This window comes from Nerophis lumbriciformis, linkage group LG13 (assembly GCF_033978685.3).
Source record: "Nerophis lumbriciformis linkage group LG13, RoL_Nlum_v2.1, whole genome shotgun sequence".
NCBI lineage: Eukaryota > Metazoa > Chordata > Actinopteri > Syngnathiformes > Syngnathidae > Nerophis > Nerophis lumbriciformis.
Window position 1 is genome coordinate 31,518,467 of NC_084560.2, and position 27,650 is coordinate 31,546,116.

The window sequence follows — 27,650 nt, forward strand, 5'->3', positions numbered from 1 at the left end:
ATGGATGTTCTAAATTGTCCATATCAGTGTGATGTATGTGCCCTGTGATTGGTCAGCCTAATATCTAATGCAGTGGTTCTAAACCTTTTTTCAGTGATGTACCCCCTGTGAATTTTTTTTTAATTCAAGTACCCCCTAATCAGAGCAAAGCATTTTTAGTTGAAAAAAAGAGATACAGAAATAAAATATAGCACTATGTCATCAGTTTGATTTATTAAATTGTGTAACAGTGCAAAATATTGCTCATTTGTAGTGGTCTTTCTTGAACTATTTGGAAAAAAAAGATACGTTTTTATTTATATTTATAAAGGATTTTTGAATTGTTGCTATTTTTAGAATATTTAAAAAAAATCTCACGTACCCCTTGGCATACCTTCAAGTACCCCCAGGGGTACGCGTACCCCCATTTGAGAACCACTGATCTAATGGATCTCATTAAACTGCACAGGTAAACATTTACACTGGTCCCTCCCACACACACACACACACACACACACACACACACATAGCCGTGACGTCATCAGGCGGCATTAGCAGCGTCTGACAGATTGCCAGCACGGAGGGAGGGGAGGAAACCTACTGCATCCAAACACTCCTCCTCCACGATTCTCCTCCTGTGCATCATCATTCCTGTGCACGCTGGAGGATGACAGCGTGACCATCCAGGAGCTGTCGAGGTTTATACACCCTCCTCCTCCTCCTCTTCTCTACCTTCCCTCCCTCCTCCTCCTCCGCCGCAGCAGAAGCAGCCGCAACAGCAACACACCACCACCACCACCACCGCCGCCGCCGCTTTGTCGACTCGGATCTACCGTGAGGCGGACATGAATTCGGCGGAACAAACGGTGACATGGTTGATTACGCTCGGGGTGCTCGAGTCGCCCAAGAAGACCATCTCGGATCCCGAGGCTTTCCTGCAGAGCTCACTGAAGGATGGCGTGGTCCTATGCAGGCTGCTGGAGCGCCTCAGCCCCGGGTCCACGGAGAAAGTAAGGGCAATACAAATACACGCACACACACACACACACACACACACACACACACGCACACACTACCATGCCACCCCCCACCTCTGTCTGTGGGCTTGTTGTCTGGCGTCTGTATCTCTTTCTGCCCACTGGCCCATGAAGAGATCTCAGTAGGTCAGACGTATTATTGTTATTAATATGATTGATGGGTGTGAAAACACATGCATTCATCACCACCAGCAAATGCAGCACATGGTATTATAATATTGGCATAAATGCCTTTTATTAAACCCATGTTGATGTGTATAGACAGCAACAACATGATGTGCTGGGTCACCACTACACAGACCATATAGCTATAAGAGGTGGGCCGCCATTGACTATCCAAGGCAAGCACAGATGGAACACCCCCGCCCCCACTCCCCTCTTTTTTTTTTATTTTAAAGATACAGTGCAGTGTTTGTATCCGTCAGCAAACCGCCTCGTCCAGTTTAGACAGGGGCCCCCAGGGAGGCAAGAGGCCACCCTTTACAAGTGATGCTTAGTACGCTACATCTGCCTGAAGGTCACAATAGCAATAATAACACTTGTCGTAAATAGATGTAATCCATTCAAACGCCGGACTGTGACAGATCCTTTTTTAAAGTAATATCTTAACAACCTTAACTGTCATGGCAGTAGGGTTGTCCCGATACCAATCTTTTGGTACCGGTACCAAAATATATTTTGATACTTTTCTAAATAAAGGGGACCCCCAAAAATTGCATTTTTGGCTTTATTTTAACAAAAAGTCTTACGGTACATTAAACATATGTTTCTTATTGCAAGTTTGTCCTTAAATAAAATAACGAACATACGAGATAACTTTTCTTTTATTAGTAAGTAAACAAACAAAGGCTCCTAATTTAGCTGCAGTTCTGTTATTTTGTCAACATTAGTGGTAGAAAATTAATTATTAATCTACTTGTTCATATCATCATCTGCTTACTTTCCCTTTAACATGTTCTATCTACACTTCTGTTCAAATTTAATAATCACTTATTCTTCTGTTGTTTGGATGCTTTACATTAGTTTTGGATGATACAACAAATTTGGGTATCATTCCGATACCAAGTAGTTACAGGAATATACAATGGTCATAATTTAAGTCCTGTGTCCAGGGACGTATTTCCTGAGTATAAAAACATGATATATATTTTTAAAAAACGAAAAAAGATTTTGTGATGCTAAAAAATATCGATGTAATCATAGTAGTATCAACGAGATACGCTCTTGTACTCATTACAGTGGATGCCATGTCCACCCATGATGTTTGTTTACATTTTGACGCCGGTGAGCTACGGTGTGTAGTGAAGCATGTTTAGCTATTCCTCGTCCTGCAGGGATGATACTTGTAAGAAACGTACTTTATTTGTCACCATGGAGACCAGGATTAGTGATTTAGAAGTAGCTAAAACACTGCCGCAGTGGATGGACGTTAGCCGCTAGCTAGCTAGCCATGTCTTAAAGCACCTCTTCCTGAGGGCGTTTCAGTGTTATAACTTCACCTTTATCGTTAGTTTTCATGCCAAAATGCGTCCGTTCTCCCTTTTTTGTCTACACACTTTGTCTGCTTGTAAGTACTCCGTGATTGTGCGTTGCCGAACATGCTCCACTGCTAGTAAAATCAGCAATGTCACGACAAGACGACGACGCGCCGTCATGCCCAGTACTTTTTAGAGGCGGTATAGTACCGAATATGATTCATTAGTATCGCAGTACTATACTAGCACCAGGATACCGTACAACCCCACATGGCCATGTTTTCCCCTGTCTTTATCAAAATATAACTCTGGATGTCAACATTGTGTGTGTGCTGAAAGCTTCATTTATGATTGCTGCCTTTGGTAAAAGCTTACCGGTAACTTTTTTAGGTTTTGCTCACATTTGCTTTCTTTTATTTAGGCACGCCATGTTGGTGCTTTTCGAAACACTCATAGCAAACATGGTTTTAAGAAATACAAATAATGTCAAGATAATACTTAAAACTGTTAAAAGCATATCAAACAAACCTTTAATGAAGTGATCACTCTAACTCATGCATTCCGACTCTGCTCCCTTGGACTGGAGTGTGAGCTGCATGCTTTTATCATCGTTTCATAAAATCTTGCACTCTTCCGCCCTTTTTGATTACCCTCGAGGAACTCTGAAGAAATGTTTATCCTTTTCACAATTTCAACGATTTGTACAGTCGAAAACAACACAAGCACGGGGCATTTTTTTTTGGAGAAAGGTTAAATGGCGTCTAGTACCCATTGAGCACAAACATTGAGCACAGAGCTAGCTTGACCACCACGCATATTTAATGGACGGGACGTGAGCCGGACGTGACATCAGTAAAATCCAAGCAATAGCTATGCTCGTGTTGTTAACGCTTGTGACTTCCTGTCTCACTCCTTAATGTTACATTGTTGCATGTGATATAAGACATGTGTTTACGTAAAAGGTGGATCAAGTGCACAATGGTGCTTCCTGGAGATAAACACAGCTCATTAACATTAAAGCTACAGACACACAAAATGGTGTTCCCAAGAGGGCTTACTAAAATCACCTTTATCTTGTCTAAATTCCAGCATCAAGGCTAGATTTTAAATGACACACTTTTGTGGGACCTATGAGAGTTATTTTAAATGGTTACAAAATAGTGTGTGAGGACACTTACTGCTTTGAATGTAAGTCATCTCCTGTTTGGAAAGAGCATGGAAGAAGAAAAATGTGTGGAATTTATCCATTGATGTTCACTGAACTATCATATAATGTCATACACAACTGCAGTTCCACCGATTAAGTTTTGTGCCAATTTGAAGCTGTATTGCCAAAATTGTATTACTTTAAAGGCTTCATCTGTTCCCTTTTTAAATCTGTTTTGAAGCAACACAAGTATTGATCTGGAGATATTGTGGAGTGTAAAGGTGTATACATGACATTTTCATTGGACAAAAAGCATTGTCCAAAATATGTCTAGTAGTAGTTTGCAGAGGTGTGCGGCTGCACTCAGATTTCAGTTTTTTCATCCAAAAGTAAAAATAAAGGGCTGACTATTACACATTTAAAACAAACTTAAACCAATGGAAACAGCTCTGCAGTTACTTCTATGACAGATGTCATCTGGTGAAGCTGTGCGACGGTATGTTGGTAAACTTTACACCCTCACACCTTAAATATATATATATATATATATATATATATATATATATATATATATATATATATATACATATATATGTGTAATATATATGTTATATATGATATATATAACCATATATCGTCAGCAGCGGTATAAAAGAACATATTTAACAAAAAATGTTTACTTTTCTCACAATTAAAAATTCAACTGAATACAAATTGTCATGTAGGACAGATAATATTGGATTCACTCTTGGCTGTGCGCGCGCACACACGCACACTCGCACGCACGCACGCACGCACGCACGCACGCACGCACGCACGCACGCACGCACGCACACACACACAAAAGCAGTCCCAGACAAGTGACCAACAATTTGCAGTCTTTGCTGTTCTAACAATAGCTATACATTCAATGATAGGTAACATTAGCAGCGGAACGCTAAAGTACTTGTCACTACACAATCTGTACCAGAAAATACGACCGGTGTACTGGATGTGTCTGGACTACAGTACGTCACTCTCTTCACTCGCAATTGATGCTGTGTTAATTGAATGTTTTAGTTATTTGATATTATATTTTTATATTATATTAACCAAGTATTATCGATGTCGGTATTATAAGGGCTAACGCAGATGATCTATTTTTAGCGACACCGTAACCAAAGGGACTTAAATAGCTTATGCAGCTAAATTGACATATTGAGTTGGTGAACTGCTGCTGCTGCAACGCCTCTAAATTGGTAAAAGTTAATTCTAGATTATAAATCATACCTCTCACCTGTATAATAGAAAGATGTAGCCATAAACATAGAAGTTGGTCAACTTTGGCATCCAACTTAGACCCAAAGCAGCAACTTTTTTTTTAATTACCTGCGGGTGGATTATGATTATTTTTTCATCTAAACAGAAAATATGAACATCCTATCAGTCGGCATCCCAGTGAGAGCAGACATTGTACAGTAAGTGGCTCCAAAACTACCGATCAAAGTGACGCTTTCAACACAGAGGCATCGCACTGCTTTAAAACATGCCTCGCCAAAAGTGGCTTGATTAAAGTATTACAATCTTTGCTTCAAACCTAGGTAAACATTTAAATAACAGTAACCCAGACCTGCACAATGAGTTTAAAGGTACTGTAGTTAACTAACTCCACTGTTGTGCACATACAGATACGTAGACAACGCTGCCTGGCTTATTGCCAATGATTAGCTCAGTCAAAACCGCCCACGTAGCGCAAACCAATGCAAGTGAAATTACTTTGGTAACAAATGGCTACAATTTGTGTTTTATCCTTAACAGTGTGTGTTTTACCTGATACATGACTTATTCGTGTAGTTTCAGCCATAGTATTGTTTTTAGTATTTACTAATGATTGTATTTTTCTTAAAGCACAGACCAAGAGTGGCAAACATAAATCATGAAGCATTTATTACAATGTCAGTAAAGTCCCAATGATTGTCACACACACACTAGGTGTGGTGAAATTTGTCCTCTGCATTTGACCCATCCCCTTGTTCACCCCCTGGGAGGTGAGGGGAGCAGTGGGCAGCAGCGGTGCCACGCCCGGGAATCATTTTTGGTGATTTAACCCCCAATTCCAACCCTTGATGCTGAGTGCCAAGCAAGGAGATAATGGGTCCCATTTTTATAGTCTTTGGTATGACTCGGCCGGGGTTTGAACTCACAACCTACCGATCTCAGGGCGGACACTCTAACCACTAGGCCACTGAGTAGGTCCACTAGGCCACTGAGTAAAGATTTCTCTTCTACTCTAACCTAATCCTGCATTATGGCAGACTATATGTAATATGCACAACTGTAAAATGTTCCTTGAGTGCAACAAGAAAAGCCCAATGTGTAATGTCTTTTAATGTTTATTTTAATCTTCTAAAATTGTCCTGTGAGTGCAAGAGGGTTCCAGGTTCGATTCCAGCTTCTGACATCTTTGTCACTGCTGTTGTGTCCCTGGGCAAGACACTACCCTTGCTCCCAGTGCCACCCACACTGGTTTACATGTAGCTTAAATGGATATTATGGGTTTCACTATGTAAAGGGCTTTAAGTGTCTAAAAGAAAAAGTGCATACAAATATAATTCACTTCACTTAGTGTTTCATTAAAGCTTAGTCTGTAGCATACAGCTTCTAAAACCTGTTGATCATCAAAAATATAAGGTTCTGGATCATTTGTCCCAAAGTAGTCTTTGCTGTCTGTCCAAAACCGATCTGGGAAAATTACGGCTCGTTAGGATTTTCCATTTGGCCTGCCAGATGTTTCCAAATAATTTTTTTAGACCTTTAACATTGAAACTGTAGCCACCAATATGATATGCAGTGCTGTGTTCAATTTACTGTAAGACTTGAACTATACATGTATTTCAATGGTTGGAATCTGCATTTTTCACAGGTATACGAGTTATTACGGTAATCTACGTCACAGCACCTCAGACTAGGCATCAAGCAGCACGGATGTCAGGAACAGACGCAAAAGTTCTGCAGAAAAGTGATATGATATCAGATTGTAGAGGGTTTTTTTTTTTTATCCTTTGCGTTCAGATTTCACCGTGTTTGTTGCATTTTGCTTTATTGTAAAATATATCGATTGCGGAGGTGGAGTGAGAAATAAAAGAGACGTTCATATGTTGCTAATATTCAGCGTTTTATCGTTCAGAGTTAATATTGTAAATCCCACATTCTTTATTTTCGTGTAAATTCTGGGTGTAAATAATTTTCCATTTTTTGAGGTGGTCTGTCCTAACAGTTTTAGCATTCAGTCAGACATTATTGTAAGTTTTTGTATTAGTGTTCCTGAAAAAAGGGACCCAAGCACACTACTGTACTAGGGCTGCAGCTAACGATTATTTTTCTATCGATTAATCTATAGATTATTTTTTTCGATTAATCGGTTAATCTATAGATTATTTTTTTCGATTAATCTATAGATTATTTTTCCTTTTACCGATTTTTTTTTTAATTTAAAATGAAGAGGAAAAAATAAATGTAGGCCAGTTTTTTCAAAAGGCATGGCTTTTATTTACAAAAAAAAAAGTATGGCCACTCAGTCAACATTGACAACAACATGACAAAATATTCTGTAACAATGTAAACATTTAAAACTTTTAACATTTAATAAAATTAAAAGTAGCTTATTTGGTTTTTAATGTGCAAATATAAAAGTAAACATCCAGTGCAAATCTTAATATTCTGGAATAGTATAAGCATTTCAAAAGTAAAAGTATTGCTTATTTTGCTTTAAAATGTGCAAAAATAAAGATAAACATCCAATACAAAAAAGTGCAAAACGGAAATATTCTGTAACAAGTGTAAACATTTCAACAAAAGTAAAAGTATTGCTTATTTGCTAAAATGTGCAAAAATAAAGCTAAACATCCAATACAAAAAAGTGTACAGTGTAAACATTTCAACAAAAGTAAAAGTATTGCTTATTTTGCTTAATAACACAACAATGATAGTATGATTAAAGTGAAAGTTAATTGTTCGTTTGTACATAGTATATGTAACTGTTAATGTTGTAAAAGGTATTTGCACGACTAATTAACGTTAGCGTTTGTGACACGTCTTGTGCCGTGGGGTTCTTTCAGGACCGACAGACTGAACGCCAGACGGCTTTGCCAGGTTTACAATCTTTTAATTTTACACAAAGTCTTTTCTCTTCCAACTGCGCGGATCGCGCACCTGGGCACGATTGCGGCGTCGCTCCCGGCGCGCCCCGCCTCGCCGCTCGCTCGCCGCCGCCGCCTCTCCACAGCGTTAAAGAGGAGCGCGTCTTTGTAAACACTGAACAGGCACGCCAAACGCGCCTCTCAGAGCGAAACAGTGCTTTAGTTTATGAATTTACAACGCAGATACAAATGACACATTCATGTTTTTGTGTAATAATGACAACGTATACGCACGCGGACGATTGACTTGTTGATGGTGATGGCAAGAACGCTGTCGGGGGTTTTCTTTTCAAATGTTCGTTCATAGCCGTTGTGCTGCTATGATAGGCCATTTCCGCTCGACACAGTGTGCATACAACAACATTATTAGCCCGTTTATTGAAATACTCCCACACTTTTGACGACTTTTGGCGTGCTTTTTTCCCCTCGCTCGCATCGTCTGCTTTGCGCTCCGCCATGACAGTAAAGTAGTGTGACGTAAATATGCGACGCGCCGACGCACAAAAACGGCGTCGACGTATTTACGTGACCGATGACGTCGATGACGTCGACGCGTCGTTTCAGCCTTATACTGTACAGCAGATTTTTACAGATATACTGTATATATATATATATATATATATATATATATATATATATATATATATATATATATATATATATATACTGTGTTTGTATATATGCAAATATGTATATACATATATATATATGTATATATATACACGTACACACACATATATATATAATATCTATTTCAATCAGGACTTATTGCAAAGTTATATATATGTATGTATATAGGGCATACATACATACGGTGGAACAGGGGTTTGTGCTTGTGCCTCACAATACGAAGGTCCTGGGTTCTTGTTCTTTCTGTTTGGAGTTTGCATGTCCTTCCCGTGACCAATTGGGTTCCTTCCGGGTACCCCAGCTATATATTTATCTGTGAGTTAGCCAAATATCTTTTAAATTGATCAATTCGCACACTGATTTTTGAACCTGCCGATTTCCTGGTCGTTGTGATGTGACTTACAAGTCAAGTCGGATCAGCCATGTTTACTCTAAAGTCAGTCACTTCCAACGCTAATTTCATGAATTTACTCAATAAAAAATACAATGTAACTGTGAAACCATTTTTACATTTCTTTGTGTAGCAAGCTTTCCAAAAATATCAACCTTCTTTAAATGTGTTAAAGAAAGTTAGGAAATTTTCAACAAAAAAGGTCACACCAAAAATCTTGCGCCCCATTGACTTTGTATTAAAGAAGTTGACCATACATTTTTAATCTAAATTATTTATCACAGGAAACTAATCCTTACATCACTGGACTCATTTTCACAAGACCTGTCTGATAATATTAGTTTCATGTACAGTACAGGCCAAAAGTTTGGACACACCTTCTCATTCAATGTGTTTTCATGACTATTTTACATTGTAGATTGTCACTGAAGGCATCACTATGAATGAACACATTTGGAGTTATGCACTTAACAAAAAAAGGTGAAATAACTGAAAACATGTTTTATATTCTAGTTTCTTCATAATAGCCACCCTTTGCACACTCTTGGCATTCTCTCGATGAGCCTTGAGAGGGAGTCACCTGAAATGGTTTTCACTTCACAGGTGTGCTTGAAGCTCATCGAGAGAATGCCAAGAGTGTGCAAAACTGTAATCAGAGCAAAGGGCGGCTATTTTGAAGAAACTAGAATATAAAACATGTTTTCAGTTATTTTACCTTTTTTTTTGTTAAATACCGTACATAACTACACATGTGTTCATTCATAGTTTTGTTGCTTTCAGTGACAATCTACAATATAAATAGTCATGAAAATAAAGAAAACACATTGAATGAGACGGTGTGTCCAAACTTTTGGACTGTACTGTGTATCCATCCATCCATCCATTTTCTACCGCTTATTCCCTTCGAGGTCGCGGGGGGCGCTGGAGCCTATCTCAGCTATATTTTAAATTGTTTTACATGGAACAGGGGTTAGTGCATGTGCCTCACAATACAAAGGTCCTGAGTAGTCCTGGGTTCAATACTGGGCTCGGGATCTTTTTGTGTGGACTTTGCATGTTCTCCCCGTGACCAGAGGTGGGTAGTAATGCGCTACATTTACTCCGTTACATCTACTTGAGTAACTTTTGGGATAAATTGTACTTCTAACAGTAGTTTTAATGCAACTTACTTTTACTTTTACTTGAGTATATTTATAGAGAAGAAACGCTACTTTTACTCCGCTACTTTTATCTACATTCAGCTCGCTACTCGCTACTAATTTTTATCGATCTGTTAATGCACGCTTTGTTTGTTTTGGTCTGTCAGACAGACCTTCAAAGTGCCTGCGTTACTGGTGACGTTTCACTCCGTTCCACCAATAAAATGCAGTCACTAGTGACGTTTGACTCCGTTCCACCAATCAGATGCAGTCACTGGTGACGTTGGACCAATCAAACAGAGCCAGGCGGTCACATGACCTGACTTAAACAAGTTGAAAAACTTATTGGGGTGTTACTATTTAGTGGTCAATTGTACGGAATATGTACTGTACTGTGCAATCTACTACCGTATTTTCCGCACTATAAGGCGCACCGGATTATTAGCCGCACCTTCTATGAATTACATATTTCATAATTTTGTCCACCAATAAGCCGCCCCGGACTATAAGCCGCGCCTACGCTGCGCTAAAGTGAATGTCAAAAAAACGCTGCGCTAAAGTAAATGTCAAAAAAACAGTCAGATAGTTCAGTCAAACTTTAATAATATATTGAAAACCAGCGTTCTAACAACTCTGTCCCAAAATGTACGCAAATGTGCAATCACAAACATAGTAAAATTCAAAATGGTGTAGAGCAAAAGCAACATAATGTTGCTCGAACGTTAATGTCACAACACACAAAATAAACATAGCGCTCACCTTCTGAAGTTATTCTTCATTCGTAAATCCTTCGAATTCTTCGTCTTCGGTGTCCGAATTGAAAAGTTGCGCAAGCGTGGGATCCAAAAATGGCCGGCTCCGTCTCGTCGAAGTCATCGGATTCAGTGTCGCTGTTGTTGTGCAGCAGTTCTGTGAATCCTGCCTTCCGGAAAGCTCGGACCACAGTTGTGACCGAAATATCTGCCCAGGCATTTACGATCCACTGGCAAATGTTGGTGTATGTCGTCCGGCGCTGTCTGCCCGTCTTAGTGAAGGTGTGTTCGCCTTCGGAGCTGTGTGAAAAAAGCCACCCGGCCTCTTCGCGTAAACTTCCCTTAACCACTCGCTCATCTTTTCTTCATCCATCCATCCCTTCGAGTTAGCTTTTATGATGACGCCGGCTGGAAAGGTCTCTTTTGGCAAGGTCTTCCTTTTGAATATCACCATGGGTGGAAGTTAGCATGGCAAGCTAGAACCACAGTGAAGGATGACTTCTCATTCCCTGTGGTGCGAATATTCACCGTACGTGCTCCCGTTCCACAGTGCGGTTCACAGGAATATCAGTTGCTGTGAAATACGGTAGTAATCCGTGTGCGGATGGAGAGATTGCGTCTTTTTATGAACCGGATCCTTGTCGCTTTGTAGGAGCCATTTTGTGGTCTTTACAGATGTAAACAGGAAATGAAACGTACGGTGATATCCGCGCGTTTTTTCTTCTTCTTCCGGGGGCGGGTAGAAGAAGAAGCGCTTCCTGTTCTATGGGGGCGGGTGCTTTCCTTGGGGGTTGCTTGCGTAGAAGAAGAAGCGCTTCCTGTTCTACCGGGAAAAAAGATGGCGGCTGTTTACCGAAGTTGCGAGATCGAAACTTTATGAAAATGAATCGTAATAAAGCGCACCGGGTTATAAGGCGCACTGTCAGCTTTTGAGAAAAATTGTGGTTTTTAGGTGCGCCTTATAGTGCGGAAAATACGGTAATACAAGTTTCAATCAATCAATCAAAAGTGTGAAGGAAAAAAGACACTTTTTTATTTCAAACGTACATCCCGTCACAAGCCTAAAGACTGACTGCACAGTTCCTGTCTTCACAATAAAAGTGCCGCTCCATCGCGCCTGCGCTTTCAAAATAAGGGTCTCCGAAAGCCAGCGCAAACAAGCTAGCAAGCTACGGAATTTGCCGCCAATGTATTTCTTGTAAAGTGTGTGAAAACGAATATGGAAGCTGGACAAATAAGATACCAAAAACCAACCACTTTCATGTGGTATTAGACAGAAAGGAGGAACTTTTTTTCTCCTGCATTTGAAAACGTGGACGTTAAGCACTGCTGTCTGATTACAATCAATGCAAGTCATCAGAATCAGGTAATACACCAACTTATATTCTTGTCAACATGAAAGAAAGGAATCTATATGTGTTAAACATGCATGTATATTCATTAAAACACCTTTAACATGTAAACAAAAACGGCAAAATAAATAAATATAAATGATATACTGTATATATCAATGTATGTGTATATATGTATATGTATATATATATATATATATATATATATATATATATATATATATATATATATATATATGATATGTGTGTGTATGTTACTCATCAGTTACTCAGTACTTGAGTAGTTTTTTCACAACATACTTTTTACTTTTACTCAAGTAAATATTTGGGTGACTACTCATTACTTTTACTTGAGTAATAAATCTCTAAAGTAACAGTACTCTTACTTGAGTACAATTTCTGGCTACTCTACCCACCTCTGCCCGTGACTGCGTAGGTTCCCTCCGGGTACCATACTTGCCAACCCTCCCGATTTTCCCGGGAAACTCCCGAATTTCAGTGCCCCTCCCGAAAATCTCCCGAGGCAACCATTATCACGAATTTCTCCCGATTTCACACCCAGACAACAATATTGGGGGCGTGCCTAAAAGACACTGCTTTTAGCGTCCTCTACAACCTGTCGTCACGTCCGCTTTTCCTCCATACAAACAGCGTGCCGGCCCAGTCACATAATACATGCGGCTATTACACACACATAAGGGAATGCAAGAATAGGCCATACAGGTCACACTGAGGGTGGCCGTATAAACAACTTTAACACTGTTACAAATATGCGCCACACTGTGAACCCACACCAAACAAGAATGACAAACACATTTCGGGAGAACATCTGCATTGTAACTAGGGCTGGGTGAAATATCGATATGCGGGATATATCGCGGGTTTGTCTCTGTGCGATATAGAAAATGACTATATCGTGATATCGGAGTATACGTTCTCACTAAGGCTGAAACGACGCGTCGACGTAGTCGACGTCATCGGTTACGTAAATACGTCGACGCCGTTTTTGTGCGTCGGCGCGTCGCATATTTACGTCACACTACTGTCATGGCGGAGCGCAAAGCAGACGGTGCGAGCGAGGGGAAAAAAGCACGCCAAAAGTCGTCAAAAGTGTGGGAGTATTTCAATAAACGGCCTAATAATGTTGTTGTATGCACACTGTGTCGAGCAGAAATGGCCTATCATAGCAGCCCAACGGCTATGAACGAACATTTGAAAAGAAAACCGACAGCGTTCTTGCCATCACCAAGTAAATCATCCGCGTGCGTATACGTTGTCATTATCAGAGGTGGGTAGAGTAGCCAGAAATTGTACTCAAGTAAGAGTACTGTTACTTTAGAGATTTATTACTCAAGTAAAAGTAATGAGTAGTCACCCAAATATTTACTTGAGTAAAAGTAAAAAGTATGTTGTGAAAAAACTACTCAAGTACTGAGTAACTGATGAGTAACATACACACACATATCATATATATATATATATATATATACATATATACACATACATTGATATATACAGTATATCATTTATATTTATTTATTTTGCCGTTTTTGTTTACATGTTAAAGGTGTTTTAATGAATATACATGCATGTTTAACACATATAGATTCCTTTCTTTCATGAAGACAAGAATATAAGTTGGTGTATTACCTGATTCTGATGACTTGCATTGATTGTAATCAGACAGCAGTGCTTAACGTCCACGTTTTCAAATGCAGGAGAAAAAAAGTTCCTCCTTTCTGTCTAATACCACATGAAAGTGGTTGGTTTCTGGTATCTTATTTGTCCAGCTTCCATATTCGTTTTCACACACTTTACAAGAAATACATTGGCGGCAAATTCCGTAGCTTGCTAGCTTGTTTGCGCTGGCTTTCGGAGACTCTTATTTTGAAAGCGCAGGCGCGATGGAGCGGCACTTTTATTGTGAAGACAGGAACTGTGCAGTCAGTCTTTAGGCTTGTGACGGGATGTACGTTTGAAATAAAAAAGTGTCTTTTTTCCTTCACACTTTTGATTGATTGATTGAAACTTGTATTAGTAGATTGCACAGTACAGTACATATTCCGTACAATTGACCACTAAATGGTAACACCCCAATAAGTTTTTCAACTTGTTTAAGTCAGGTCATGTGACCGCCTGGCTCTGTTTGATTGGTCCAACGTCACCAGTGACTGCATCTGATTGGTGGAACGGAGTCAAACGTCACTAGTGACTGCATTTTATTGGTGGAACGGAGTGAAACGTCACCAGTAACGCAGGCACTTTGAAGGTCTGTCTGACAGACCAAAACAAACAAAGCGTGCATTAACAGATCGATAAAAATTAGTAGCGAGTAGCGAGCTGAATGTAGATAAAAGTAGCGGAGTAAAAGTAGCGTTTCTTCTCTGTAAATATACTCAAGTAAAAGTAAAAGTATGTTGCATTAAAACTACTCTTAGAAGTACAATTTATCCCAAAAGTTACTCAAGTAGATGTAACGGAGTAAATGTAGCGCGTTACTACCCACCTCTGGTCATTATTACACAAAAACATGAATGTGTCATTTGTATCTGCGTTGTAAAATCATAAACTAAAGCACCGTTTCGCTCTGAGAGGTGCGTTTGGCGTGCCTGTTCAGTGTTTACAAAGACGCGCTCCTCTTTAACGCTGTGGAGAGGCGGCGGCGGCGAGCGAGCTGCGAGGCGGGGCGCACCGGGAGCGACGCCGCAATCGTGCCCAGGTGCGCGATCCGAGCGAGCGAGAAAGAGGAGCCGAAAAGCGAGGAGAGAAAAGAGTTGGAAGAGAAAAGACTTTGTGTAAAATTAAAAGATTGTAAACCTGGCAAAGCCGTCTGGCGTTCAGTCTGTCGGTCCTGAAAGAACCCCACGGCATAAGACGTGTCACAAACGCTAACGTTAATTAGTTGTGCAAATACCTTTTACAACATTAACAGTTACATATACTATGTACAAACCAACAATTAACTTTCACTTTAATCATACTATCATTGTTGTTATTAAGCAAAATAAGCAATACTTTTACTTTTGTTGAAATGTTTACACTGTTGTTACAGAATATTTAGTTTTGCACTTTTTTTGTATTGAATGTTTATCTTTATTTTTGCACATTTTAGCAAATAAGCAATACTTTTACTTTTGTTGAAATGTTTACACTGTACACTTTTTTGTATTGGATGTTTAGCTTTATTTTTGCACATTTTAGCAAATAAGCAATACTTTTACTTTTGCTGAAATGTTTACACTTGTTACAGAATATTTCCGTTTTGCACTTTTTTGTATTGGATGTTTATCTTTATTTTTGCACATTTTAAAGCAAAATAAGCAATACTTTTACTTTTGAAATGCTTATACTATTGCAGAATATTAAGATTTGCACTGGATGTTTACTTTTATATTTGCACATTAAAAAGCAAATAAGCTACTTTTAATTTTGTTAAATGTTAAAAGTTTTAAATGTTTACATTGTTACAGAATATTTTGTCATGTTGTTGTCAATGTTGACTGAGTGGCCATACTTATTTTTTTTGTAAATAAAAGCCATGCCTTTTGAAAAAACTGGCCTACATTTATTTTTTCCTCTTCATTTTAAATAAAAAAAATAATCGTTAAAAGGAAAAATAATCTATAGATTAATCGAAAAAAATAATCTATAGATTAACCGATTAATCGAAAAAAATAATCTATAGATTAATCGATAGAAAAATAATCGTTAGCTGCAGCCCTAGTTCTCACGCAGTTGCTTTTAGCTGCTGGCATTACACGACAGGCTCTTCCCACTCTTTCTTGTGTCTCCTTCTCACAGAGAGCAAGCGCAGCTTCTACATACGTCACATACTGTCACGTCATACATCACAGTATACGCCCTCGCACAGCAGAGAGGTAGCAGCATGGCTGACGTTAGCTGTGATGCTAGCGGTAATACGAGCGAAAGAAGGTGCGAATCTGGTAACAAATGAAGGAATAATGAATTCCCCCAAAAAACAGCAGGGGGTCCATCGTCTGGCGGTGGTTTGGCTTCAAGTGGGAATATGTCGAACAGACAACCATAATTTGTCAAGTGTGGGGCGAAAGCGTTGCTATAAAAAGTAGCATTACTGCTAATATGTAGCATCATTTGAAAAGTCACCTGCTAGAGAATTTAAGAGTGCTTACTCCGCACGTCAACATCTCGGTTCGGTGCCACATGCCCACACCATCAAAATGCAGAGGCAAACATTTCCACATCAACACCGTATGAAAAAAATACTGATTTTTTTTAGTTGTGATTTCCATCTCTGCATGAAAGTTTTAAAGTAACATATATTAATGCAGTATGAAGAAGAATGTTTTAATGTAAACATGGTCCTGAGTAGTCTTGGGTTCAATCCCGGGCTTGGGATCTTTCTGTGTGGAGTTTGCATGTTCTCCCCGTGACTGCGTGGGTTCCCTCCGGGTACTCCAGCTTCCTCCCACTTCCAAAGACATGCACCTGGGGATAGGTTGATTGGCAACACTAAATTGGCCCTAGTGTGTGAATTTGAGTGTGAATGTTGTCTGTCTATCTGTGTTGGCCCTGTGATGAGGTGGCGACTTGTCCAGGATGTACCCCGCCTTCCGCCCGATTGTAGCTGAGATAGGCTCCAGCACCCCCGAAGGGAATAAGCGGTAGAAAATGGATGGATGGATGGACATAGAATCATCATACTGCTGTGATTATATGCATCAAGTGTTCATTCAAGGCTAAGGCAAAAATATCGAGATACATATTGTGTATCGTGATATGGTCTTAAAATATCGCGATATTAAAAAAAGGCCATATCGCCCAGTCCTAATTGTAACACAACATAAACACAACAGGACAAATACCCAGAACCCCTTGCAGCACTAACTCTTCCGGGACGCTACAATATTCACCCCCGCTACCACCAAACCCCCCCACCTCCCATCTCCCGAATTCAGAGGTCTCAAGGTTGGCAAGTATGCCGGGTATTCCGGCTTCCTCCCACCTCCAAAGACATGCACCTGGGGATAGGTTGATTGGCAACACTAAATTGGCCCTAGTGTGTGAATGTTGTCTGTCTATCTGTGTTGGCCCTGTGATGAGGTGACGACTTGTCCAGGGTGTAGCCCGCCTGCCGCCCGAATGCAGCTGAGATAGGCTCCAGCACCCCCTGCAACCCATCCATCCATTGTCTACCACTTATTCCCTTCGGGGTCGCGGGAGGCGCTGGAGCCTATCTCAGCTACAATCGGGCGGACAAGTCGCCACCTCATCGCAGGGCCAACACAGATAGACAGACAATATTCACTCACATTCACAAACTAGGGCCAATTTCGTGTTGCCAATCAACCTATCCCCAGGTGCATGTCTTTGGAGGTGGGAGGAAGCCGGAGTACCCGGAGGGAACCCACGCAGTCACGGGGAGAACATGAAAACTCCACACAGAAAGATCCCGAGGTCGGGATTGAACTCACGACTACTCAGGACCTTCGTATTGTGAGGCAGACGCACTAACCCCTCTTTCACCGTGCTTCCCCCCGCAACCCCAAAAGGGAAAAGCGGTAGAAAATAGATGGATGGATGTTTTACCCATACCTACAATGACTGCTCATTAGCAACACCTACAGGATTGGAGTGGAACATTATTTGGCGCTAACAGCTTTTTACACACTCAGTAAGACTTTTCCGCCCCAAACGGAATTTAAAAGTTTGCTAACAACAGAATACATTAGGAAGGAAATAGTTTGTGTTGTTGGCTGTTATAGTTATCTCAAAGTAATACATTAGCCGCTAAGCTAGCAGGGATCGGGAAGGATCTATCTACCTTCCTTTGAGTCATTCTTGTTTTCTGGTAGTGCCTTAAGGTGATGCGGTGTTCCGAAAGTGTTTTATTTTAGTCACCTATTCACCTCACGTGTAGCAATCGTTGTTTGAATCCTGTTATCCACTTTTCCTACGGGGCGAAGAGCAAATGTTGTATAGCGAAGGGAACGCCATCTTGGTGACGTAATTTCCGGTGTAGAAACCCACACTCCAACCTCTCCTCCATGAGCCCATAGCGGGATTGGAGTGCAGCCTTCCGGGGTGTCACAAACACACACTCAAGCTCAGTCCGCTGCGTTGTTGTGGATGATTTTTCACTTTATACGTTGTTTTTTCCCCCGGAAGGTTATTAAGAACACAAAGAAGGCAAAGGAAGCAAGAACCCGAGGCGGAGAAGTGGAAATGTGTCGCTAATATTTGGCTCTCCTCCTCCTCGTCCTTTCAGATCTACCAGGAGCCGAAGAACGACGGCGAGTGTCTGAACAACATAAAGGAGTTCGTCAAAGGCTGCACATCTTTCCGTGTCGAGGTAAGAGTCGGTAATAGTCATCGTATTTTACAGCGTTACGTTTACACCAAAGCTCCAATGCTTCAAGTGGAGAGTTGTGAAACAAAGGTTTCATGGAGAGAAGCCCGCTGGCAGGGGGAGGAGGAGTGAGGCTGCAGCCGGGCAGCTCTCCCCCATCGCCCGCTGATACATGAATCATTTGGATAAACTTAAATATGATGGACTTGTCTCTCCTTTCCCACCGCACGTTTGGATTTACATGCGCAAAAGCGCTTGGGGTTACTAATCAATGCAAATATTTGTGCTTATGCGTGGTTTTGTTGTCACCCATCCACTTTACCCTTTAACACATTGTCTCTTCTTGAAAGTTTCGGCTTTGGTAGAGTATTGTGGTGAATGATGGCCTGCCTTGCAAGTTCCACCGCAGATCATAGCACTTACGGATGACTTACAGATGTTAGTAGTAGTCTAGATCGGTGTTTTTCGACCTTGTTTGAGCCGAGGCACAGTTTTTGCGTTGAAAAAATCCGGAGGCACACCACCAGCAGAAATCATTAAAAAACGAAACTCAGTTGACAGTAAAAAGTCGTTGTCGCAATTGTTGGATATGAATTTAAACCATAACCAAGCATGCATCAATATAGCTCTTGTCTCAAAGTAGGTGTACTGTCACGACATGTCACATCACGCCGTAACTTATTTTGAGTTTTTTGGTGTTTTCCTGTGTGCATACTTGCCAACCCCCCCGATTTTCCCGGGAGACTCCCGAATTTCACTGCCCCTCCCGAAAATCTCCCGGGGCAACCATTCTCCTGTATTTCTCCCGATTTCCACCCGGACAACAATATTGGGGGCGTGCCTTAAAGGCACTGCCTTTAGCGTTCTTTCTCACCTGAAAAGGAGACTATTATATATGTCTCCGTTATCCATAGGTTTATCTATAACCCATAAAGTAGGCAGGCACGGAGCTATTTCTCAGCGTGTGTTTATTCCAGCCGGCACGTTAATACACTGACACACAACATCCGGATTCCCATCATGCATTGCTTCAAAACTACGGCAAGTAGTAATGTCCAAAAACATAACAGAGACGAAGCAGAAGAACGAAGAAGAGACATGGCGACGAGGAGTAAGAAGAATAAGTACGCTTGCAAGTTCCAAAATGATTGGGGAAAAAATAATTACAGTTCATCCAGGACAGCTGCCTGCAAATTTTGTAGATCAGACTTCTCCATTGAACACGGTGGCCGAACGGATATACTCATTCATGAACGGGTTTTATAAATATATATATATATATATATATATATATATATATATATATATATATATATATATATATATATATATATATAAGAAATACTTGATATATAATATTTTTATAAAAATGGATAATATTTTTGCACTGTTGCTGTTTGATAGAGTAAAATTGATTCATCTATCCATTTTCTACCGCTTGTCCCTTTCGGGGTTTCGGGGAGGCTAGAGCTTATCCCAGCTGCACTCGAGCGGAAGGCAAGGTATACCCAGGACAAGTCGCCACCTAATCGCAGGGCCAACACTGATAGAGAGACAAGCATTCACACTCACATACATTTATTTTCAAACTGTATTTTTGGGGCGGAGGTGCGTGTGGGGGGGGTGGTTGTTTAGGTTTTAGGGGGGCCCCCAAAACCCCTTCTGTCCCGGCCCCCCCCCCTTCGGTTAAGGCGGCCCTGGGGACAGTGTGCACTGTAAGGCGGAACACGGGGGTCATTGAACCACCCTCTCCTCTTGACAATGCGAGTCAGTGTTCGACAGCGAGCGCCGCTCCTCTCGACTGCCAACGAGAGATGGGACGGGAGAAATTGAGCGAATGAAACATGCCCTTTAGCAGTAAGAGGCAAATGACATTGTGTTGGAAAGTGAGAAGAAGTGTGTTTGTCAGGGCTCACTGTGGGTTATATGTCTGTATTTTCATCTGTCGCTAATGCAATAAATCCATCAATTAACGCTTCCATTTAATTAACGTCCGAGTCTCCTGTAGTTGGCGGGTTCTTAAATTGGTAAAAAAAAAAAACCTGACATTGACAGCTGTGGCTGCAGGTAACCACCATTTTTTATGAACTCTAAAAGATGACCAAAGCTGCAATTGATGTATTATGAGTAATGTGCTGACCTCGTGCTTAGAAGGGGTCATATTATGAATTTTTTCTACATTTTAAAACTCTTGTGGTCTACATAACATGTAATGGTGGTCCTTTGGTCAAAATATTGCTTAGATCATTTTTTACAGAATGTTTTCAAGCTGCTTCTTTTAAGGATGCACCGTTTTGTGGGCGGTCTTACTTACACAGCTCCACTTTGACATCGTCTTCTCCACCCCGTCTTTAGTTTGAACTAATGACCAATTTAGTTTGAACTATACGCTTCTTTGTATTAGAAATGGCAGCAGTGGTGAATGCATGTATAAGCCAGTCTGCCCCACAACAAGAGGTTAGAGAAAAATAAGGAGCGTATTGACTACAACTAAATAACAATTGCGACCTGACGCAAAGCTCTTTTGTTAAACCTGTACCATATATGGAGATATTCGCTGACGTAACTTCGGCAAAATACGCCACAGTCGTCTCAAATTCCAAACGGCAAATTTGGAAGAAGGCAAGATTGTTTTATTAATATCTTTGCTATGCCACCATGGTTTGATTTCACATTATCCGCCCTTATGTCGATCCCAAATACACAAAAACAGGTACCAACAAGCAGGCCTTGTGGTTAGGGTGTCAACCCTGAGATCGGTAGGTTGTGAGTTCAAACCCCGGCCCAGTCATACCAAAGACTATAAAAATGGGACCCATTGCCTCCCTGCTTGGCACTCAGCATCAAGGGTTGGAATTGGGGGTTAAATCTCCAAAATGATTCCCTTGCACGGTCACCGCTGCTGCTCACTGCTCCCCTCACCTCCCAAGGGGTGGAACAAGGGGATGGGTCAAATGCAGAGAGTAATCTCGCCACACTTACTGTGTGTGTGACTATCAGTGGCACTTTAACTTTAATGTTGGTTTGCTCCTTAGTCCTATTACAGTGCAACATGTTGGTTCTGTTGCTGCTTTGTTGTGCAATACATTTAGTATGACCATGTAGTCAGAGAGGTTGCGTATTCATTTCCACTTTCTCATGCACTTTAAAAAACAAACAAATTAGAGCAGTACAAAACCTGCAGTAGAATCAGAAGCCATGTTGTTCATTCGATTGAATCCTTTGGTTTTTAAATATCCTGTGATATGTACCCGTCGAGTGATTTGTTTGTGCGTGCAAGTGTCAGCATGTTCAACTACATTAGTTTAGTTTTTTTGTGATTGAAGTAGACTGAGCAGGATTACTTGTAGTTTGGGACTTGGCCATCTGTAAAGCCAAGCTGGATCTTCTCCAGAGTGCATTGGGGCTGCTGGCGCTGACCTCTGGTAGCTTGACTGGAGCTGCAGAGACCAGAAACTGTGACACGCTAATATACGCTTAGCTTCAGCGGTTTGGACATGTTTTGTTTGTGACCTCTGGCTCCTCTTGCTTAACGGACACTGCTGTTTAGAAATGGGAATTGGTTAGATTTTTTCAATTCCGCTTTCGATTCGGTTCTTTATCGGTTCTCTTATCTATTCTTATTTGGAAAAAAATTTACCAAAAAGTTGGATTAGCACTCATTTTGTTAAGTTAAGCGATGACATGACCTTACAAAGCAAACAGTGATGTCTTAAAAGGGCACATACGTAGAAGAGAAAAAAATATAGTAAAAAAATATATATACTCGGTATAAGAAATAAATATTCTTCCTTAGAATTCAACAAAATAAAACATGTGTAAATTACATATGAATGTAACATTTAGTAACGTGATATTAACTCATATGCAGAGTGAGATATGACAAGCCTTTATTTACTATATTTTTGATGATTATGGCTTACATATTACAAAGACCTAAAGTTGAAAATCCCAGAAAATGTGGGGTTTCAAAAGCTGTAAGCCATGATCAGTACAATTATAATTAAAAAAAACTTGACATATGTCAATTTGCATCTAATGAGTTTATATCATATACTAGCTGGCTTTATTGCTGACGTGAATGGAATTTTACACAATATTGAAATTGTTTGAGTTTCACCTGTATAATAGAAAAGGACTATGAAAATCTGGTGGGAGGAAAACATTTTTTCTGACCACAGTTGAACATTCACCTTCTGTAAAAAAAAACGGATATTGTGATGAAGTATCCACCTCCGCTGGCGGGCTGTATCTTTCCCCGCTCACGGGAATAACATAGCTCGCTGAAAGCTGACAAAAAAGTCACATACAGGTCGCATTCAATTGGCAATGCATTCGGACTACCTCCTGATGTGGCCTGAATCTGATGCGAAAATATCATATTTGAAGCACTTTAGAGCGTTTTGACCGGCAAAAAAAATCAGATCTGTGTCACTTGAGGGCAAAACATGTTATATTTGGTGTGCAGTGTTAATGCGGTGTTACTTAGAACCCGTTGTATTCAGAGGACGTGCCAGCGTTACTGCTGCTGGGATGAGATCGGTGTGGTTCAAAAACATAACCTTAATTTATAGTTATAGCATGCTGTGTGCTCAAATGTTTTAGCATATTACTCTTAGGTCCTCCTTGATGAAATAGCAGCCTTGCAATTATTACAAATAGCGCTGTTGCAATCTTTTCATGTAAAATATAGTCAAACTTTGGAGTGTTTCTGCGACCTGGCCGCCATGTTGCTGTCTGACGTCACTACGCACGTTGCGTGATTACGTTTTCACACCCGCAAGAATTGTTAAGGCAATCGTTTAAAAAAATGGCAAGCAATTTCAAGGAATTGATACACTGGGAACTGGTTCTGAAAAATAACCAATTTTCAGTTCCCATCCCTACTGCTGTGTTTGCCAGGAGAAAAGCGTCCTGTGGGAATAGTAACTTTAGGCCGCCATGACACTCGTGTATCCATCTGTCTAATGCGGGCTCTTCCAGCCTTTTTTATAGCCTTTTCTTTCATTTTAACTTTTTTTTTTTTGCTTGGAATTTTTTTTCACCTATTTTTTTTTTCAAACACTTTTTCTCCTTTCTTTTCCATTTTACGTCATTGTGCAAAAGCAATATTTTTTGATACACCTTCTCTGTTCCTCCCTGACACTTAAAGACAGGATTTAGACACAATATCAGTAATTTCTGAGACATGGCAAAGGGGTGTGATTATAAAAACTGATTCTTTCTACTCATTTTTGGCCATGGTGTTGAGTTGCTTATTCATGTGGCGTTCCTTAATGCAGTGTTTTTCAACCACTGTGCCGTGAGATACAGTCTGGTGTGCCGTGGGAGATTATATAATTTCACCTATTTGGGTTAAAAATATTTTACGCAAACCAGTAATTATAATCTGCAAATTGAGTGTCTAGAGCTCGGCAGAGTAACCGTGTAATACTCTTCCATATCAGTAAGTGGCAGCAGGTAGCTAATTGCTTTGTAAACGTCGTATCTAATGCTTAAACCAAAAATAAACAAAAGGCGAGTGCCCCTAAAAAAAGCATTGAAGTTTAGGGATGGCTATGGAAAACGAAACTAAAACTGAACTGGCTACAAAATAAACAAAAACAGAATGCTGAACGACAGCAAAGACTTACAGCGTGTGGAGCAGACGGCCTCCACAAAGTACATTCGTACATGACATGACAATCAATAATTTCCCCACAAAGAAGTATAGCGTCCGCACAACTGAAATAGTCTAGATTGCTAAAACAAAGCAGGTGCGGGGAATAACCCTCAAAGGAAGACATGAAACTGCTACAGGAAAATGCCAACAAAACAGGAAAAGCCAACAAAATAGGAGCGCAAGACACTACACACAGGAAAACACCAAAAAACTCAAAATAAGTCACGGCGTGATGTGACAGTACACCTCCTTTGAGACAAGAGCTATAGTGATGCATGGTTGGTTGTGGTTTGAACTCATATCCAATAATTGCAACAATTACTTTTTACTGTCAATATCAACTACCGAGTTTATATTTTTAATGTTTTCTGCTTGTGGTGTGCCTCCGCATTTTTTTAATGTACAAAAATGTGCCTTTGCTCCAAAAAGGTTGTAAAACACTGCATTAGTGTGCCGCGGCACGGTGGTTGAAAAACACTGATATAGACCACTAGTGTGCCGTGAGATACAGTCTGGTGTGCCGTGGGAGATTATCTAATTTCACCTATTTGGGTTAAAAATATTTTTTGCAAACCAGTAATTATAGTCTGCAAATTATGTGTTGTTGTTGAGTGTCAGTGCTGTCTCGAACTCGGCAGAGTAACCATGTTATATTCTTCCATATCAGTAGGTGGCTGCAGGTAGCTAATTGCTTTGTAGATGTCGGGAACAGCGGCAGGCAGTGTGCAGGTAAAAATGTATCTAATGCTTAAACCAAAAATAAACAAAAGTTAGCCCCTAAGAAAAGGTTTTGAAGCTTAGGGAAGGCTATGCAGAACAAATCTAAAACTGAACTGGCTACAAAGTAAACAAAAACAGAATGCTGGACGACAGCAAAGACTTACTGTGGAGCAAAGACGGCGTCCACAATGTACATCCGAACATGACATGACAATCAACAATGTTCCCACAAAGAAGGATAAAAACAACTGAAATATTATTGATTGCTAAAACAAAGTAAATGCGGGAAATATCACTCAAAGGAAGACATGAAACTATCCATCCATCCATCCATCCATGGATGGATAGTTTCATGAAACTACTACAGGAAAATACCAAAAAAAAGAGAAAAAGCCACCGAAATAGGAGCGCAAAACAAGAACTAAAACACTACACACAGGAAAACAGCAAAAAACTCAAAATAAGTCACGGCGTGATGTGACAGGTGGTGACAGTACACCTACTTTGAGACAAGAGCTATAGTGATGCATGCTTGGTTATGGTTTAAATTCATATCCAACAATTGCGACAACGACTTTTTACTGTCAACTGAACTTCGTTTTTTTAATGATTTTTGGTGTTGTGCCTCCAGATTTTTTCACCGCAAAAACTGTGACTTGGCTCAAAAAAGGTTGAAAAACACTGCCTTGAAGCAACTTGTTAAGTATGACTATGACCCAAAACAGATAAAACCATGAACATTAGACAGAAAACTTAACTGAACATCCTCCATAAAAATGGCCAACTGTTTTTCTTACATGGTAGTGGGGACAGGGTAGTTTGTTGTTGTTCTTTGTGTCAGTTGAGGCATTGTATCGGTATCCCAACATGTCTTCTTCTAGTCTCAATGGTGGGCGTAATAAAATGACAGATGCTGGCCAACACGCCTTAAAGCTAACGAGCTGAATGGGGAACTTTCTTATGGGTTTTGCACTTTCAGTTCGCGAAGCACACACACACGCACACATATACAGTATATACTCCTGCAATGTCACATTCATGAAAACACAAAGCCACATCCTCACGCCACCTTCAGGCATATCAGCAATCAGAGCGTAAGACGAATACAGACTCCAATCTCAGTCAGTGCTCATCTTCGGTATTACATAAGCGAAATAAACAGTGCTTCCAGAAAGAGGCGGCCATCATCAGTGATACAATCAATGATGTCTGTACTGATTTCTCTACTGTATTTGATCAGGGAATGTGCAAATTCAGTGATGCTTCCTCAAGAAAATGTTTAGAATGACAGGAATCACACAGAAAACACTGTAATAACACAGCTTAGTGGACAAAAAACTCAGCCTACCACGACTGCACGTCACTCACTGGTTCGTATGGATTATAAATCTCTGGACCCTGAATATAAGAATACAGACACGTCTTATTTAGTACCTCTTTCTGGGTTGTTAAATGTTTGGTTTGGTTTAAATTGATTTTGAACATGTATGCAATTACAAGTAATACATCATATAGTTTACATATTTACATTTCTCTTTACAACATGGTCGAAAAGGAGTACAAGCTTATTTAATCCTACCTCTTTTCCAATTCTTAGCAATTAAGTAGCACATATTCCCTTCCTGTTCTCGTTTTGTAACACAATTTACATAAATGAATTACAACAGTTTTATTAAAAGTGAAGCCAGTCATGCTTCACATAATGACATGAATAATATCTCATTTCAATAATTTCAAGATGTTCATCAAAATTCTTCTTCCATATACTTTGTAAACACTTTTAGTTTGAGCAGCCTTTTAAACTGGAGCACATTAGTACATTGATTAACTTGTTTTCTTCATCTATTCCATATTTTAATACCACATACTGATATGCTAAAGGTTTTAAGTGTTGTACGTGCATACCAATGTTTGAAATTAGATTTTTCTCTGAGCTTATATTTCTCCTCCTTTTGTTGAGAAGAATTGTTGTTCATTCTTAGGTAGCAGGTTTTCGTTTGCTTTGTGATTAATTTTAGCTGTTTACAAAGGCACCAAATCATTGAATTTCAATATTTTTGATTTAATAAATAAAGTGTTTCTATGTTCTCTATGTCAAACACTATGTATGGACTCTCACTATTATGTTAGATCCACTATGGACTAGACTCTCACAATATTATGTTAGATCCACTCGACGTCCATTGCACCGGTCGCCCAGGGGGGGTCCCCACATCTGCGGTCCCCTCCAAGGTTTCTCATTGTTATCCCATTGGGTTGAGTTTTTCCTTGCCCTGATGTGGGATCTGAGCCGAGGATGTCGTTGTGGCTTGTGCAGCCCTTTGAGACACTTGTGATTTAGGGCTATAAAAGTAAACATTGATTGATTGATATTATTCTGACTGACCTTTTGTAGCACAGTTACTGAAGGAAGTGTACTTTTGTAGTTATTTCCCCATATTTCTACACAATAACTCAGATATGGTAACACTAGCGAGCAGTAGAGAATATGGAGTGATTTTTTTTGTCAAGTACATATTTTGCTTCATTCATCATAGAAATATTAATTGCCACCTTATGTTGTATATTTTTTACACAAGATTTGCAGTTCATTTTCTCATCCATTATAAGGCCTAAAAATGTATTTTATTTTATATCCATGCCGTGTATATTCATATTTATCCATTTGTGTTTGACTGTCTCTTCTACTGTTACCAAATAGCATTGTTTTAGTTTTGCTGGGATTCAAGTATATTCTGTTTTTGTCAACCCATCTCTTTAATTTGTTAATTTCTTCTGTTATTACTTGTATTAGCTTGTGTTTGTTCTCTCCTGAACAAAAACAGTTGTGTAATGCGCAAATAGTACTAACTAAGTTTTT

General features: G+C 40.0%; 1 protein-coding gene across 2 annotated transcripts in view; it reads left to right on the forward strand.

The window, feature by feature from the left end:
* Positions 1–606: 606 nt before the first annotated feature.
* The window catches only part of arhgef7a (Rho guanine nucleotide exchange factor (GEF) 7a), a 60,308-nt gene continuing 33,264 nt past the window's right edge, over positions 607–27,650 (forward strand). The window contains exons 1-2 of one of the 2 annotated variants that reach the window (XM_061971255.2): positions 607–989; positions 18,328–18,411. In XM_061971255.2, coding sequence (XP_061827239.1) covers positions 825–989; positions 18,328–18,411 — 249 coding nt within the window. In that variant the 5' untranslated portion in view covers positions 607–824. The remainder of the gene's footprint in view (positions 990–18,327; positions 18,412–27,650) is intronic. The other variant, XM_061971254.2, reaches the window with a different exon arrangement.